Consider the following 14,532-nt stretch of genomic DNA (forward strand, 5'->3'; position numbering starts at 1 on the left):
TTGGTATTGTCATTCCGTGGACAACGTGTAGCTATTGTACAGACTACGCCAGATATCACTGGCAAGCAATGAGGTAGACATTGCTTCTTGATGCGTAATCCTCATCCTGTATGCAAATCCCCTCCTTTCATTCCACGGTATTCCCCAACGATGCAAATGCTGATACCGGACCCCGTAATGCTATGCCGAAATAAAAAGTGAAAACGTTGCCGTATCTTTTCCCGGCTATCCCTCCTCCCACACCGTTCCTTAATAAGTCGAGTTTCTGTTCCGCTTCGTGAACAGAACTTGTGTAAACAAAAGAAAAGGAGATTTGTTCCCCCTCATCCAGTCGAATAGAATTGGATATGTACAACGCCGCAACTGTGGCGGCTTAGTTGTCGTGCCTGAAGGTGCACTTGTCGCCTCTGGCACACTTGCCCTGCTGCCAGAAGCTGCACGGCTTGGTACCGATGAGGGCGCGGTTGACTGGTCGATGGGGAGGAAGCGTGGCTCCGCCCGGGGCATTGCCTTTGCGGTTCTTACCCTGCTTGCCTCTGCCCCCTTCGCGGTCGCGGTCACGGTTCCTATCCCGATCGCGTCCACGGTGATCATCGAAGTCATCGCGACTATCTCTATCGCTATAGTCGATCAACTTTCGACCGTGAGAAGTAGGCTTGTTATACGAATTCTCGGACGCGTGATCGACTGGAGGTTCCGGAGCCGGCGGAGGCTGTTGCTGCGTGGTTTGCTGTTGCTGCGGTTGCTGCTGCATCTGCGCAAACATCATCAACTGCTGGTAGCCCGCATCTTGTGGGTTTACGCCAAATGAACTAGCTTGAGGCGCGCTCTGGTCAGGTTGCTGTTGGCTCATCTGCGCCAGAATTGCATGAAGCTGGGCGTCGCCGAGTTGCGTTGGTTGCGCCGCCGGAGCCGGAGCCGGTTGGGTGGGTTGCTGAGACTGACCACCCATGGACTGCATGAGAGCCATGTACTGGGCATACTGCTGCTGTTGTTGGTAGTATGCCGCCCACGCGTCCTGATTATCCTGGCCTTGGGGAGCCGCCTGGGGAGCTGCTTGTTGAGTTTGGCCTTCAGCCTCAGCGCGAATACGGTCTTCTGTGTCCTTCTTCGCCTTGGCCACCGAATCCTTCTGGAAGCCAGCCCACCACTCTCTGACTCTTTCGGGGTCGTTGGCCAACCAGGCGGGCGGGTTGGTCGCGGGATAAGGCAGACCCCGGAGCTTCTCGACAACCTCCTCAATGCTGTTAGCGGCAGCTTGAACGGTGGAGTCTGGATAGTCGTATCGTCGCTGCGTTTGCGGGGCCGCCGCGTTGAAAGGGTTGACGTCTCTCCAACTGTTCAGCTTTCCAGACGTCAAGATGCCATGTACTTTGTCGTCGAATGGAATGGAAGGAACAGGCTGCATCTCGGCGGGAGGTGGGACAATCGGTTGGGCGTTCTCTCCAGGTGGGGTCATGTTGTACGGCTCGGGGGTAACGGCAGGCGCCACCGGCTTGAGGTTGCCCAGAATGGAGTTCAGCTTGGTCGCGGGGTCGTCCTTGGCATCGAGGCGTTTCCTAGCGTAATAGCCTGCAGCTTCTGAGCCAAACTGTTGCGCATCCTTCCACCGCTTATGAATCTCGTCAAATTTCGGATCGCCTTGAGGAAGCTGTGCGATCTTCGCATCCGAGTTGGGGACCGCTGACTCTGGGGGCGGTGACTTAGGCGTGGGGGGGATATCCGAGACGTCCGTGTACACAACCATAAGCTCCTTGTTCTCTCGATCCGCGATGGCCTTTTGCTCGTCGGTATGGAAAGCGACGTTGCCGCCACGGGTGACGTAAGATTTATCGCGATACTCTTGAGCGATGCGGGAGACGTCGGCAATGATCGGCGGGGTGTATGGCTGATAGGGCAGCTCGTCCTCGTCATCCTCGTCTTCGTTAAAGTTGGCCCGTTGCTTGAGCATCATTCCCTCGGATCGGTCGTCTGCAGCATCCTTTGTCATGTTGTCCTCGTCCTCTGCCGCTTCCTTGTGGAAAATGCGGACCTGGACGAGCTCTGATTCGGGCTTCCACTTGACGCGAAGCTTGCGACGAGCTTCCTTCTTGAGTCGCTTGGCCTTTTCCTCCGGAGTCTCGGGCGTATCTCTCTTGCTGGAGTCCTTGGCTTGTGTGGCCTGCATCTCTGCTTTGGGCGTATTGATGGAATCAAGCAACGAGGCGATGCTAGACAGTGACGAGCTCGAGGCCGCAGCCGGTTTCGCGGCAGCGGGCACTCTTGGCTCGGGCTTGGGCGCAGGCGGCGGTGGTTTCTTGTCAATGTCCATCGGCGTGGTTGAAGAAGATGCTTCGAGCTTCGAAGTATCCGGCTTGACTGGCTCCCTGGTAACGGGCTTGGGCGGGCGGATCTTCCCTGCGAGAGTGGCCGAAGACGTGGGACGAGGCTTTGAGGCAGCGAACTTGGACTGGAGAGATCCAGCCGCAGGTTTCGCACCCATCTTGCTGCTCAACGCATTGTTTGTCGATTCAACGGCCACCTTTTTAGCCGTGCGGGAGTCGCTATCGTCATCACGAGCTCGTTTCGCCGGGGAACTGTCGGCGGTCTTGGTTGACGTCTTCGTCAACTTGCTGGCCGATGTGGCCGACGGCGTCTTCTTCACCTCGACACCGTTTGGCTCCGCATCCTTCTTATCAGTGTCCTTTTTGATCCTGGACGCGATCGTGCGTACTAGCTCCTTGACTTCGTCGTCGCCCTTGTCCGCAAGACGCTTTCGCACATTTTCGAAGTTGACGTTCTTGGAAACCTTTTCGGACATGCTGATGTTGGACATGAAGCGAAGAAGAGCTTTGGGGAGGGGTCCGTTGAAGTCGGCAGCCTTGATGCAGCCAATCAACATGTTCACCAAACTCAAAATACCCTTCTGGTGACCGCCGAGATTCTCCAACACCGCTTCATCGCCGTGTTTAGCCGCTGCTTCGCAAACCTTGGTAAAAGTCTCCTTTTTGAGGTCGGTCTTTCGGGTCCACTCGGCGATTGCGGATGCCGGCTTTCCTTCTTTCGCTGCCTGATCGGCTTCTTGCTTTGTCCTGTTCATCTCAGACCTGAGTTTAATCAAGAATTCACCCAGAGCTTGGACGGCACTGGCGATGAGAGCGTTCGTTCTGGTGGCCGAAGGATCGATGTAGACAATACCCAGAATATCCCAGACGGCGCCCTCCACAGGATCAGAAGGTCGTGTCTCGGGGCGAATAGGCTTCTTGCGCTCTTCCTCCTCTTCCTTGCGAGCTTTCCTCTGGGCCTTGGACTTTGTCGCTTCATCTGCCTTCAATTGCTCTTGGAAAGTGAAGGGATAATCAGCGTACTTAGGTCGACGGTTGCCCAGCTGCTTCATTTCACGCGTGTACTGGTCGAGGAGCGCCCTAGCCTCAATTTCTCGGTCCTCGGGCTTGCCAGGAAGGACAGGAGATGGCCTGTATCTGTCTGTGAACTTGCCCTGGATTTCACATGGGAGCTCAGAGGCCAATTCCGGGATAATACGCTTTCCGCTGGTTGAAGGGAGAGCAACAAGAGGGGCCAGTCTGTCGTAGCTCTTAGGGGCGGACAACTTGACCGCTCCAGATGACACAAGAAATGGTGCGCCGGGCACGGGAAGGAACTGCCTCTTGGCCGCAGCATTGCGCTTCTTGAACTGTTGCATCTGAGCCAGCTCCTCCTCGGTACTTGTAGGGAGTACCAAATTTTCCGCCTCGTCGCCTTTCCTGCCCATAGATTCGCCCGGAGAGTCGGCCTGTTCCGGCTCCTCCTTCTTGGTAGCCCGCTTGCGCTTCTTGGCTTGCACTTGGTCAAGCTGGACGGCGGGATCAATAGGGGGTGTTCCGGGCTGTGACGTAGGCGCTAAAGCGATGGGTTGATGTTGCTGTTGCAGAGCCTGCTGTTGGTGTTGATGCGGCTGGTGCTGCAATTGCTGATGGGGAGCCTGGGGGTGTGGCTGGATAGGCCGAACTGGACTCGGCGCGACCTTTGCTTGATGAATAGGCTGCGGAGTGTGCTGAGGTGCGCGAGCTGGCTCAGCCATCTGCTTGGGCGCAACAGGCTGGAACGTTGGCTGGGCGTAAGACATTTGCTGAGGCATCAGCTTGTGTTGTTGATAAGAAGGCGTCTGGTTCGCCTGGAAGGTAGGCTGATTCGGATTAGAGAATGACTGTCCGTTTTGCTGGTGAGCATGCTGAGCATGCTGAGCTTGCTGGGCCTGCTGAGCATGCTGAGCTTGCTGGGCCTGCTGAGCCTGCTGGGCCTGAAAGGAGTGCGGCGACTGGGAGTAGATTCTTTCCGGCTGGGCCTGGTGCTGCTGAGGCGAGTGGACGAAGGTTTGAGGAGCAGGAGAGTAGGACTGAGGGATCGACTCGAAGCGCTGCTGTTGCAGTTGAGAAGGATTTTGGTGGCCATGCTGAGGCATGAGTTGAGAGTCGTTAAATTGAGAAACATTGCCGTTGAACAGCTGGTTGGCTTGACCGTTGTACTGAAATTGTTGATTGGTGAAGTCGGGGGTATGGCTATGGCTCATATTCTCGATGGTGCCGGCATAATCTGCCTTGTCCTGCTGGCCATACATTTCTTGTGGGAAATCCTGCAGCCCAGCCAGAGGGTCGTCTTGGCCTGGGTCAGCATAGGACGGATCCAAGGCGAAGTGGCCATGGCCGTTGTGGAAGTCGCCCTGGTTTATGGCAGACATGCTGCTGTGGTCATTTGCTACAGCAGCGTGGGCCTGGTGAGGCGATGATCCAAATGGACTATTCTGAGCACCGTTGCCTTGGGGCGCAAGATGTGAAAAGGCATTTTGGTCATGAATCTGCTGAGTCCAATCTTGAGCACCCCCATATTGATTTGACCCGTTGGAAAAACCGTAAGGGCCAGGCCAGAGATTATTATTATGGCCCTGAGCAGGACCTGCCTGGCCATTTGCCTGCCAGTTCTGCATCGCGTCGGACTGGAGCTGGAGAGCTTGGCCTCCAAGACTGATGGGCACTGCAGGCACGTGATGGAAATGGAAGTTATTGCCAAATTCCTCACACGTTCATTGGGCGAAAGTAGAGAGCACTGCACAGCTGCAGCCAATTAGCATTTATTCCTCGTCGAGCGGACTGTGACTGGCATGCATGCCGGATTGACCGTGCGTCGGGTTATCAGACGAAGAGGCACTGGCGAGCCACTTTGATTGGATAAAACAAGGATGCGACGTTTGGGGTCTGAACGAGGCGGAGGAAGGTGGGGTGGGGATAGATGTTTTGGGGAAACCGTTAAGGTTGTTTTGGAGCGACCTTGAAAGTGCGGTACTTTTCCATTCAAAATGGCGGGTGAAGCACAAGGTATGGAGAAATATGGGATCTGACGGCTAATTGCCGGCGCGGCGTCGGGAGCTTACCTTGGTGTCAGCGACTGGCGAAAAGGAGCGGCTAAGCCGAATGCGTCCGCGCGGCAGGGATGATGATGTAGTACTGCGCCGAACGAAACTGATCTTTTGATGGTGGGAATGACGAAAGGTTGATTGTGGGTGTCTCTGTGTGTCGTGTGGACGAACTGTAAAGCTGGTCAGCGTTCAAGAACTGAATCATCGTGGTTTGCAGCAAATGTGTGATGTCGACGTGGGTGATGCAGTGGTTGAAGTGAAGTTTGTCAAAGAGCCACTTGGTTCTGGAGATGGATATGGACGAGGGTCGCTGCTGGCAAAGCTGACCAACAACCCTGAGGGCGACTGTGACTGTGACTGGTGGTGTGCACAACCGTTCGCACTCTAGGGACAACACCCAAGCGATCGCCTCCCTCCAGCGAGAATTGAGGGCATTGAGACGGATGGTATGATGGTCTGCTTCGGCGGGCGATGGACGGGCGGACGGACGGCTCGGAATGTCGCGACTGATGATTGACGATGGAATGATGCTTGCAGACGCTGCGCCGGATGGGATTCTTGTTGCGATTTGACAATGAATCTCGTAGAGGTCATCTTGTCTCTTTTTTTCCCAACAACATCCGTCTCCCAGTCGACCGACAATTGGCGAAGTGAGGTGGTCTTCAGTGTGTTGGGTGGTCCCTTGTTTGCAGTGGGCTTCATCCTGCCGACCGTCCGCTGAGTTGGTGGACGTCCAAGGCCAAAACAGTGCTGGGCAAGTCAGAGAGGCCCCTGGAGACCCGCCCCTGCATCCAGCCCAAGACCGACGGGACCTGAAGCAAAATTTGAAGAATGGTAAAGTCGGAGTCCCGTCTTCCAGAGCTGCTGGACTGGGCTGCAGGATTGAGTGGGTTGATGGACGCGAGGACGAAGATTGACGGTCTGCAGTGCAGCATCGACAGTTTTCCGAAGGAACTGGAACTGCGCGTCGCTTGAGTTGCCCGCTTTGCTCGTCTTCCCTCTCAGATTCCACACCGTCCGTAAGGTACCAAGCCAAACTGCCATCAGTCGCGCCGCGAAACAAGGCGTCTGCTTTTGCAGAACATTTTTAAACAGGAGCGTTACTCGTGTATGTCCTTGTCCACATTTCCACGCGCCGTGTGTCTGCTTCTCCCCTTGATGCAATCCGACTTTGCAAATTCATCGCTGCAAAGGTGCGGGTGCGGGTTGAGTTGGAATGCCATGCGTTTATCATGATTTTTCACTCACACAAACATAGCCATCTGCCTACCCAAGAGTGGATGATGGCGATGGTGATGATGGAGGTGTGCCGGTGGAAGCGCTGGTGATGTGTGATGCGAGGAAGATGTTTTGGGTGGTTGGGGTTGGAAGGGGAAGCGCGAGTTGGGCTTCGGGGGAAAGTTTATCATACCCTGCAGTTTCGTTCGTGTGTATTCCTCTCCTCCGCGATTATCCTGCCCTTTCTGTGTTCCTGAGTGGTTTCGCGACCTTAACGTGGTTCGCAGTTGGTATTCTGATGATAACGACGGCGCAGGTTACAACATGTTGGCGACTGCCCGGCAGAAGAGCGCGAACTGTCTACCCAAAAGAAGGGGCAAAATGGGACGATCGCTGAAGATCTGGAAAAGCGACAATCAAACAGGCAATTTAGATGCCGTATTCTGCGGTCAAAGGGTTCGCGAATTGCGGATTCCGTATCGATGAAGGTCGCTGGCGAAGTTCCGACGCGTCTCCCCGTAGCTTCTGTCTGTGAAATGACGGTGATGTTTGGGTGGTGAAGGAGGAGAGGCGGAATGGGTTGTCGATGGAGAGGAGGAAAAGTTGGTTATTGTTTCGTGGTGGCCAGTCCAAAGGGAGGTGGGAAGTCACCTTTGCGGCCCTAGGAATCAGGCATTAATAGGCTCCGGTCCAAGCTGGAAAGAGCCACGGGCATGACTTGCCTTGGCTGTGACTGGCCTGGGCAAGGGCCCCTCGTGCCTTCCCGCTTACGGCGCAGAAAATAGGTCCCCAAGCCACCAGCTCACACAAAGCCCAGGACCAGCCGGCAAAGTGCGGCAGGCGCAAGCTACGGATGGATACCTTACTCAGAATTGGAGGATCAAGTACATTCAGGATGCGTATTACTTATGGAAAGGTCGAAGGGTATTTCAAGGCTATTGGGATTATGGTTTATCAAGAAATACATCCGAAATGTCTTTTTGCTTGAAATCGTTCTTATAATTGCCTTGGTGAAGCCATCGAAGAACGGAAGGAGCATCTTCAGGTGTACCTAACAACGTAACCTTACGGGTACCTGATGAGCGGTTAGACAGGTCATCCGGGTCCAGCCAGGGCCATATTCCAGCCTCTCGGCTGCCACCTGGCGGCTTCCATTCACCGCTCATCGGAAAACGGAGGCTCAGTAACGCCGCCCATGACATCGTGGTGGCCCACTCGAGCACCTGTGCAGGCACTCGGCGGAATCATCCAGGAAATGTGGCTCGACGGCACTTTGAGGACACCGATGCTGGAGCCGTGTACGTACCTGTCACTCGTCGCAAGCAAGCCGTCAACCTTCATTTCTCAACGCGACCACCGATTACAGACGATTGATGCTGTAGCTTAATACATGCCATAGCTACCACTCGCCTTGGCACCGGCTTTTATGCGACTTGTTCATACCCAGTCTGTGGAAACCTCAGCTTCTCCAAGCTAGCTAGAGCTGTGAAGCTACCCCCACCATCACCATCGCCATGGCAGCGAAGGGCCATTCGCTGCGCGATCGCCAGATCTGTACGTCGCAAACCCCTCCTGACACATGTTCATCTCGAGCTGGAGACTAATGAGTGTTATACTGTAGCGGCGCTGAAGAAGCTGCTCAGCTTAAACGACAACATCAACGAGACCGAGGCCGAAGCTAACCAGACCAACGGCGGCGCACTTGGACCCGCGGGCTCCATCATAACTTCTGATGGCGATCCTCTCTGGAAGGTCCTCGTCTTTGACGACCTTGGCCGAGATGTCATCAGCAGTGTCCTTCGGGTAAGCGACCTTCGGGCGCTAGGAATCACAATGCACATGTACGCCGGACCTCTAAACACCCAACGCCTCGTCTGTCATAAACTAACATATGCGAAGGCATATCGGTGCCTCTCGACACGCGATTCCGGACGTACCAGTCATCTACCTTGTCGAACCCACACCGCAGAACCTACAGAACATCACGAACGATCTCCAGAAGGGCCTCTACTCCCCTGCTTACCTGAATTTCCTCTCCTCCATCCCTCGGCCACTCCTTGAGGACTTCGCCGAGCAAACGATAACCGCTGGCACGTCAGAGAGCATAGCCAAGCTGATGGACCAATATCTAAACTTCATTGTCGCCGAACCAGACCTCTTCAACCTGGGCATGCAACGAGACCACACGTACTGGGCGCTGAATAGCGCGACAACACAAGATGAGGAGCTGGACAGAGTTGTGGATAGGATTGTCAGCGGCCTGTTCAGCGTCATTGTTACCATGGGTGTCATTCCAATCATTCGATGCCCCAAGGGCGCCGCGGCCGAGATGATCTCTGCGAAACTCGACCGAAAACTGCGCGACCACATCCTCAACTCGAAAGAAAACCTATTCTCCTCCAGCGCCCGCCCGGCATCATCTGCGGGCACCCCGACCTCCCGACCCGTCCTCATCATTCTCGACAGAAACGTCGACTTAATACCTATGCTTTCTCATTCTTGGACCTACCAGTCTCTGGTCCACGATGTTTTGAATATGAAATTGAACAGAATCACGATAGAGACGCCCATAGACGAAACCAACCCTGCCAAGGGAACCACCAAGAAGGCTTACGATTTGACGTCGAGCGATTTCTTCTGGGCCAAGAATGCGGCCGTGCCGTTTCCTCAGGTGGCCGAGGATATTGATGCCGAGTTGACACGTTACAAGGAGGACGCGGCGGCGGTGACGAAGAAGACTGGAGTAACGGACTTGGAAGACTTGCAGAATGATACCAGTGCCAGCGCGCAACACCTGAAGGCTGCCATTACCCTTCTGCCGGAATTGCGGGAGCGCAAGGCGGTCCTCGACATGCACATGAATATCCTGGCAGCCCTTTTGACAGGTATCAAGAACCGCCAACTGGACAACTTCTTCCAAATCGAGGAGGATGTTATGAAGCAGACCAAGCCGCAAATACTAGAGCTCATCAAGGACAGCACCAAGGGAGACCAGCCTCTGGACAAGATGAGACTATTCGTCATCTGGTACCTCAGCACCGAGCAAGATGTCAGTCGGTCAGAATGGGAGAGCTTTGAGAAGGCCCTCACCGAGGCCGGTGCCGACACAACCTCTCTTCCTTATATCCGACAGTAAGTTAACAATCTCAACGTCCCACTGATCCTCCTACTGACGACACTTCCAGAGTCCGCGCCACAACCAAGATGACACAGCTCACCACTATCTCCAATCCTCAACAAAACCAGGCCGCCTCCTCCGATCTCTTCGGCCGCTTCTCTTCCATCTCCAACCGCCTCACCGACCGTCTCAAGGAAACGGGCGTCCCCACTGGACTGTCCTCCAACTTTGAGTCACTCATTGGCGGCATCAAAAACTTCCTCCCTGCCAACCGCGACCTTACCATCACCAAAATTGTCGAGTCCATCATGGACCCCTCCGCTGCCGCAAGCTCCGCCATCGCCAAGACGGAGAGCTATCTCTACTTCGACCCTCGCTCTGCCAACGCTCGTGGCACCATGCCCCCGCCAAGTTCCATCCGCGCCGGCGCCGGCTCGAACGCCCCCGGCGGCTTGCCGGGTCAGAACATGGGTCAGGCTCCTGGCAGTGGCGCCAGCTTCGGCCAGCGCCGCCAAGGGTACTCCGAGGCCGTCGTCTTCACCGTCGGCGGTGGCAGCATGGACGAGTACGGTAACTTGCAGGAGTGGGTCGAGCGGACGGGCGGCGACCGCGCCAGGAGGCGTGTCGTGTATGGTAGCACGGAAATGCTTAACGCCGACGAGTTCATCAAGCAGGAGCTGGAGAGGCTGGGTAAGGAGGTGGCGTCCTAGATGTAGGCTAGTAAATCTGAGCGAGTTTCTCCCATGTATCTACCGAAGTTCTTATCGTGGCTCTCGGGCTTTCAAGCTAGAGTAGAGCAAATATGATTCCCAATCCCGTTCAAGCTGCCAAATCCCGAAGTGAAGCTCCTCGAAGCCAAATCCGTGGCGAAGTGCCAAATATCAATGACAGTCAACACAAGCTGTGTTGGGGAGCCTTGATTCTTCGTGGTCATTGTTTCAAGCTCCAGACTACGTAACCGATGATAAGAAAAGGTCGATGCCAGGTGTTCACCGTTACTTCGTCGACGACTGATACACATGAAGTGAGAGGACTAGGTGGGAGTATCCAGAGACGTGGGCTTAGATATAGGTTTGCTGCTGATGAGTTCGATTCCAGACGGGTAAGACCAGTCTGCCATGGTCGCGACGTGGGTTTCAGTGACAAGTGCTCCTCATGCACAACGCTGTTTCCCGAGTCCTGGGCGAGATACAATATCGAGATGCTGCGCGGAAGGAGACGCGACGTATTGTCCGACCTCGGCTGTCTCTCATCATATTCATCTCCCGCTTTCCGTATATTCGTTCATCCTACATGGACGAGGAATGAGGGAGGCGTGGTTAGTGGTCCGTCCGTCGATCGGTAGGCCCGTACGTGGGAGTCGCCAAGTCGAGCCGGCCGGCGTTCAGTCGGACTCAGGCTCAGTTCAACCTGTCCTTGAGCAATGGTCCAACTTATCCGGCTTCTTCCACCAAATTGTAGGTAAATTGACAGATGCTTTTATCTTCATATAGCACCTGATTTCATAGCAGGCCTAATGATCTCTCGGCAAGTGAAAGTGACAATGGCTGGCTGTCCAGTCACGAAATGACACTTGCCTCAGGTCTGAACCATGACATTCATCTCCGTTGACAACCGGTAGACGCGCAACTCTACATAAAAGCATATCGAACCTCGAGTCCAACAACAGGAGACGCCAAGAAGAAAGTCAGGTTGGCCACACTCATCGGCCACCACGCCCTTCTTGTCCCCAATACTCACAATCTCTGAATGTCCCGCGCAGAAAGCGGACCGTGTTGGAGTCCGATCCGCCATCGACTACCTGCGGCGATACCGCCAAGGTGATAGGAGCGTTGAATACTAGAGCAATGCTGGACGACAGAGCGGGGAGTGCGCGTGCCTGGACGTTGTTGTGTATGAACTGGACGGCGGACGCTTCTCACGTGAGAGTCATTTGTGTCGCGGCTACTCCAAAGGAGCCAGTACCATTACCAGAAAATTAGTTGTTACAACAGTGTTTATATATCGCTGTAATAATTGAACAACGTCCATCGGCTCGCACAAAGCTCGCATTGAACGAAAGAGTCGACTCTGGTCAGAGCAGACTGAAGGTGTCCTCATGCAGCTGGCTCGTGTTGTAGCTAAGTATATGCTTCTGCAGCGAGTATGCTGCCCATTCTCGTCTGCCTAGCTTAAGCACGATGATTTGTATCTACAGCAGGTGCCATACGAGTCGTTTAGGAATAACATCGAGTAGCTGGATCGACATGTCTGTCGCCAAGATCTACTCAAGTCGATATTACACGTGCGTGCGTGTTTTTCCAGTACTGGAATCAAACTGACAAACAGATATCATGCTCGAAGTCGCCGCCTCAGATGTCCTTGGATACATCACAACACCCCAAACCCGAGAATGACCGCATATATATTACAACACCACCTGCGCCAGACCGAAGCCTTTTTTCCAACGATGACCCGTCTTTCCACGAATGTTGAAGCAGCACAGGTGAGTGAGCGCTATGATGAATGACCACCGCTGTGTAAGCCATTAACAATCACCAGGTGCTTTGCCTCGAGATCCGTTGCCCCAGGTATAATTTTCACCGCGTCCTCAACCAAGCCCGCTACTCCGCGTCTCTCCCGCTTCCAGTGTATTCCCCAACGCGCGTTTATCGACCCTGAAATGAATGCATCTGATTATCACACATTGCCTTGCCGTACATGATACATTCGCATTCGCCGGTCCTCACTCGATTAGACCTGGTGAACTCGTATCATTATTCCGGGCGTCAAGAAGGCAAAGATATTAAGCAACGTCTTCTACTTATAGACTTTCAGTGAACCGGCGTACGTAAAACCCTACCTTTACACCCATTTCAGACGAGTCTCACAGCTGACTTTCTTTGCTCTCTTCAGTAACTACATCTGCTAAATCGTTCATCAGCATCGACCACAGGCAAATCCGATCCGGGAGCACTCTGGAAGCATCTGTCCTCGGATCTGCCAACCAGTCACTTCACTACCGCAAACAATGAGTTCAACTGCTAGTGTTAAGTACTATGAACAACGACACGGGTACGATGAGCACACCCGACCCCCCTTCATCACGTGTCGCCATGGCTCATCACACAACCACGTCCACCAAAGATCGATGACCAATCCAGGTCCAGACTCTCGAAAGATGTTCATCAACAGCCTTGGCCAGTACCGCAAACGCTCCAGTGTCAGCTGTAAAATATCCGAAGTAATGATCTATGTTGCCGTGCAGAAGCCAGCCCGTCCTCATCGGATCCAACTGAGCTCTCGACGCTGCACATTCTCAAGAGGGAGCAAGGATGCGGTTTGTCCTTAGGGTCTCTTCATCACGCAGTTCTCCCAGTCGATATCCCCAAACTGTAATTTCCAGATGGGCGGTAGCTAGGAGCCTGTGAACAGAAGACTGAGCTTCGCTCGGGGCCCGCGATGCTCGCAATAGGCCGTAGACATGATCAACCAAATCACCACAACCGGGATTGAATCAAGGCGTTTATAAGATCCGGTAAATAGCATCTAAAAAGGATACGCTCGCATATAGTCACGTAGCTCAGAGGCATACTTTACTCTCTACTAGCTGTAGTCTAATACGTCGTACCATATCTAACCTCATCATACTCAACACCAACCAAAACCGACTCAGACGCAGCTCATTTCGAAGCATGCTAACTAGACCTTTGCACACACAAGTACAATGATTCTCACAACGCAAACAGAACACTTCGTCTACGTGCAATACGTCCATCACCTGGAAGCCAGCCACAGAAGCAGGTCGCCACAGCATACGCCACAGACGCAGACATCTCCCGAAAATCCCCACCGCGGAGTTTGTTTCGGAGAGCACGCATGTCACATCCATCACTCACTCACTCACTCGGCGTGAACCCGAAACATCCCAAGTCTCTCCCGACGAAGGTTGACGAAGTATCCCGAGTCCCGTCGTCCAATGCCATCAGCAGAACACCACACATCGATATCCATCTCCAGTCCCTCACACACCCAAAAAGAAGCGTCCATCTACATGAGATGGGCGAAAAAAGAACCGACGCCCGCTTCCATTGGCTGGCTAATCAGTGTTTTAGTCCCCTTGGCTTGGCCACAGTACAACACACACACACACACACCCCGATAAGCTCACACGAGCCCGGCATGGGGCATCTTCTGTGGTGCGGGAAAAAAAACGTCGAACCTGCAGCACGGGACGACGGCCAACACTCTGAAACCAGCACTGCCTTTCCGAGATGGGATCTCCCTGCGTGACGTAGGAATCTTCCGTGTGGGTGTGTTGAGTGTGTCTGCAGGGCCGTTGTGTGTCTCTCCTCCTCCAAACTCCTACTCCCCTGGCCCGGTTCACCCACACATCCCCTCCCGTTGTTCTTGTCCTCCCGCGGGAACACGAGTAAGAGAAAGAAGAGACGACAAGGTCAGAACAATCGCCTCGTCTTGTCCCCTCTCCCCAGGGTAAGAAACCGGACGAAAAGTCTCCTACCCGACCTGGACCTGGACTGGCGCGCTGGGTAGTTCGTTCGATGTCTGTTTGGTCCATAGTAGCCAAAAGGTTTCGAAGCACACAAAACGGCAACATCTCCCTTCACCGGAGCTTCCCCCTCCACGCCGCAGGGGACACCGAAGGGCATTGGCGGGCAAGCTCAGCGTCCCCTGAGGCGAATGGCGAAAGTAGGAGTTGAGAGTCTCGATTTTTGGGTTGTCACGATGCAGCGTGCGCCGCCTCCTTTTTTTTTTCCCTTTCACCTCGCATACGGTCCCTGGCCCGATCTGTGAACCGACGGCC

At 54.2% G+C, this 14,532-nt stretch overlaps 2 protein-coding genes across 2 annotated transcripts; one reads left to right on the top strand and one right to left on the bottom strand.

The window, feature by feature from the left end:
* Positions 1-373: 373 nt before the first annotated feature.
* Positions 374-4,717, bottom strand: CkaCkLH20_00030 (uncharacterized protein; the record flags this gene model as incomplete). The annotated part of the gene is made up of 1 exon (XM_038882750.1): positions 374-4,717. One exon carries the CDS (start codon positions 4,715-4,717, stop codon positions 374-376), a length of 4,344 nt encoding a protein of 1,447 aa, XP_038751455.1.
* Positions 4,718-8,124: 3,407 nt separating this feature from the next.
* On the top strand, positions 8,125-10,438 carry CkaCkLH20_00031 (uncharacterized protein; the record flags this gene model as incomplete). Its single annotated transcript, XM_038882751.1, has 4 exons — positions 8,125-8,164; positions 8,232-8,451; positions 8,510-9,742; positions 9,796-10,438. The coding sequence occupies 4 exons, from the start codon at positions 8,125-8,127 to the stop codon at positions 10,436-10,438; spliced, it is 2,136 nt and encodes a 711-aa protein (XP_038751456.1).
* Between the last annotated feature and the right edge of the window lie 4,094 nt (positions 10,439-14,532).

This window comes from Colletotrichum karsti, assembly GCF_011947395.1.
Source record: "Colletotrichum karsti strain CkLH20 chromosome Unknown Scaffold1, whole genome shotgun sequence".
NCBI lineage: Eukaryota > Fungi > Ascomycota > Sordariomycetes > Glomerellales > Glomerellaceae > Colletotrichum > Colletotrichum karsti.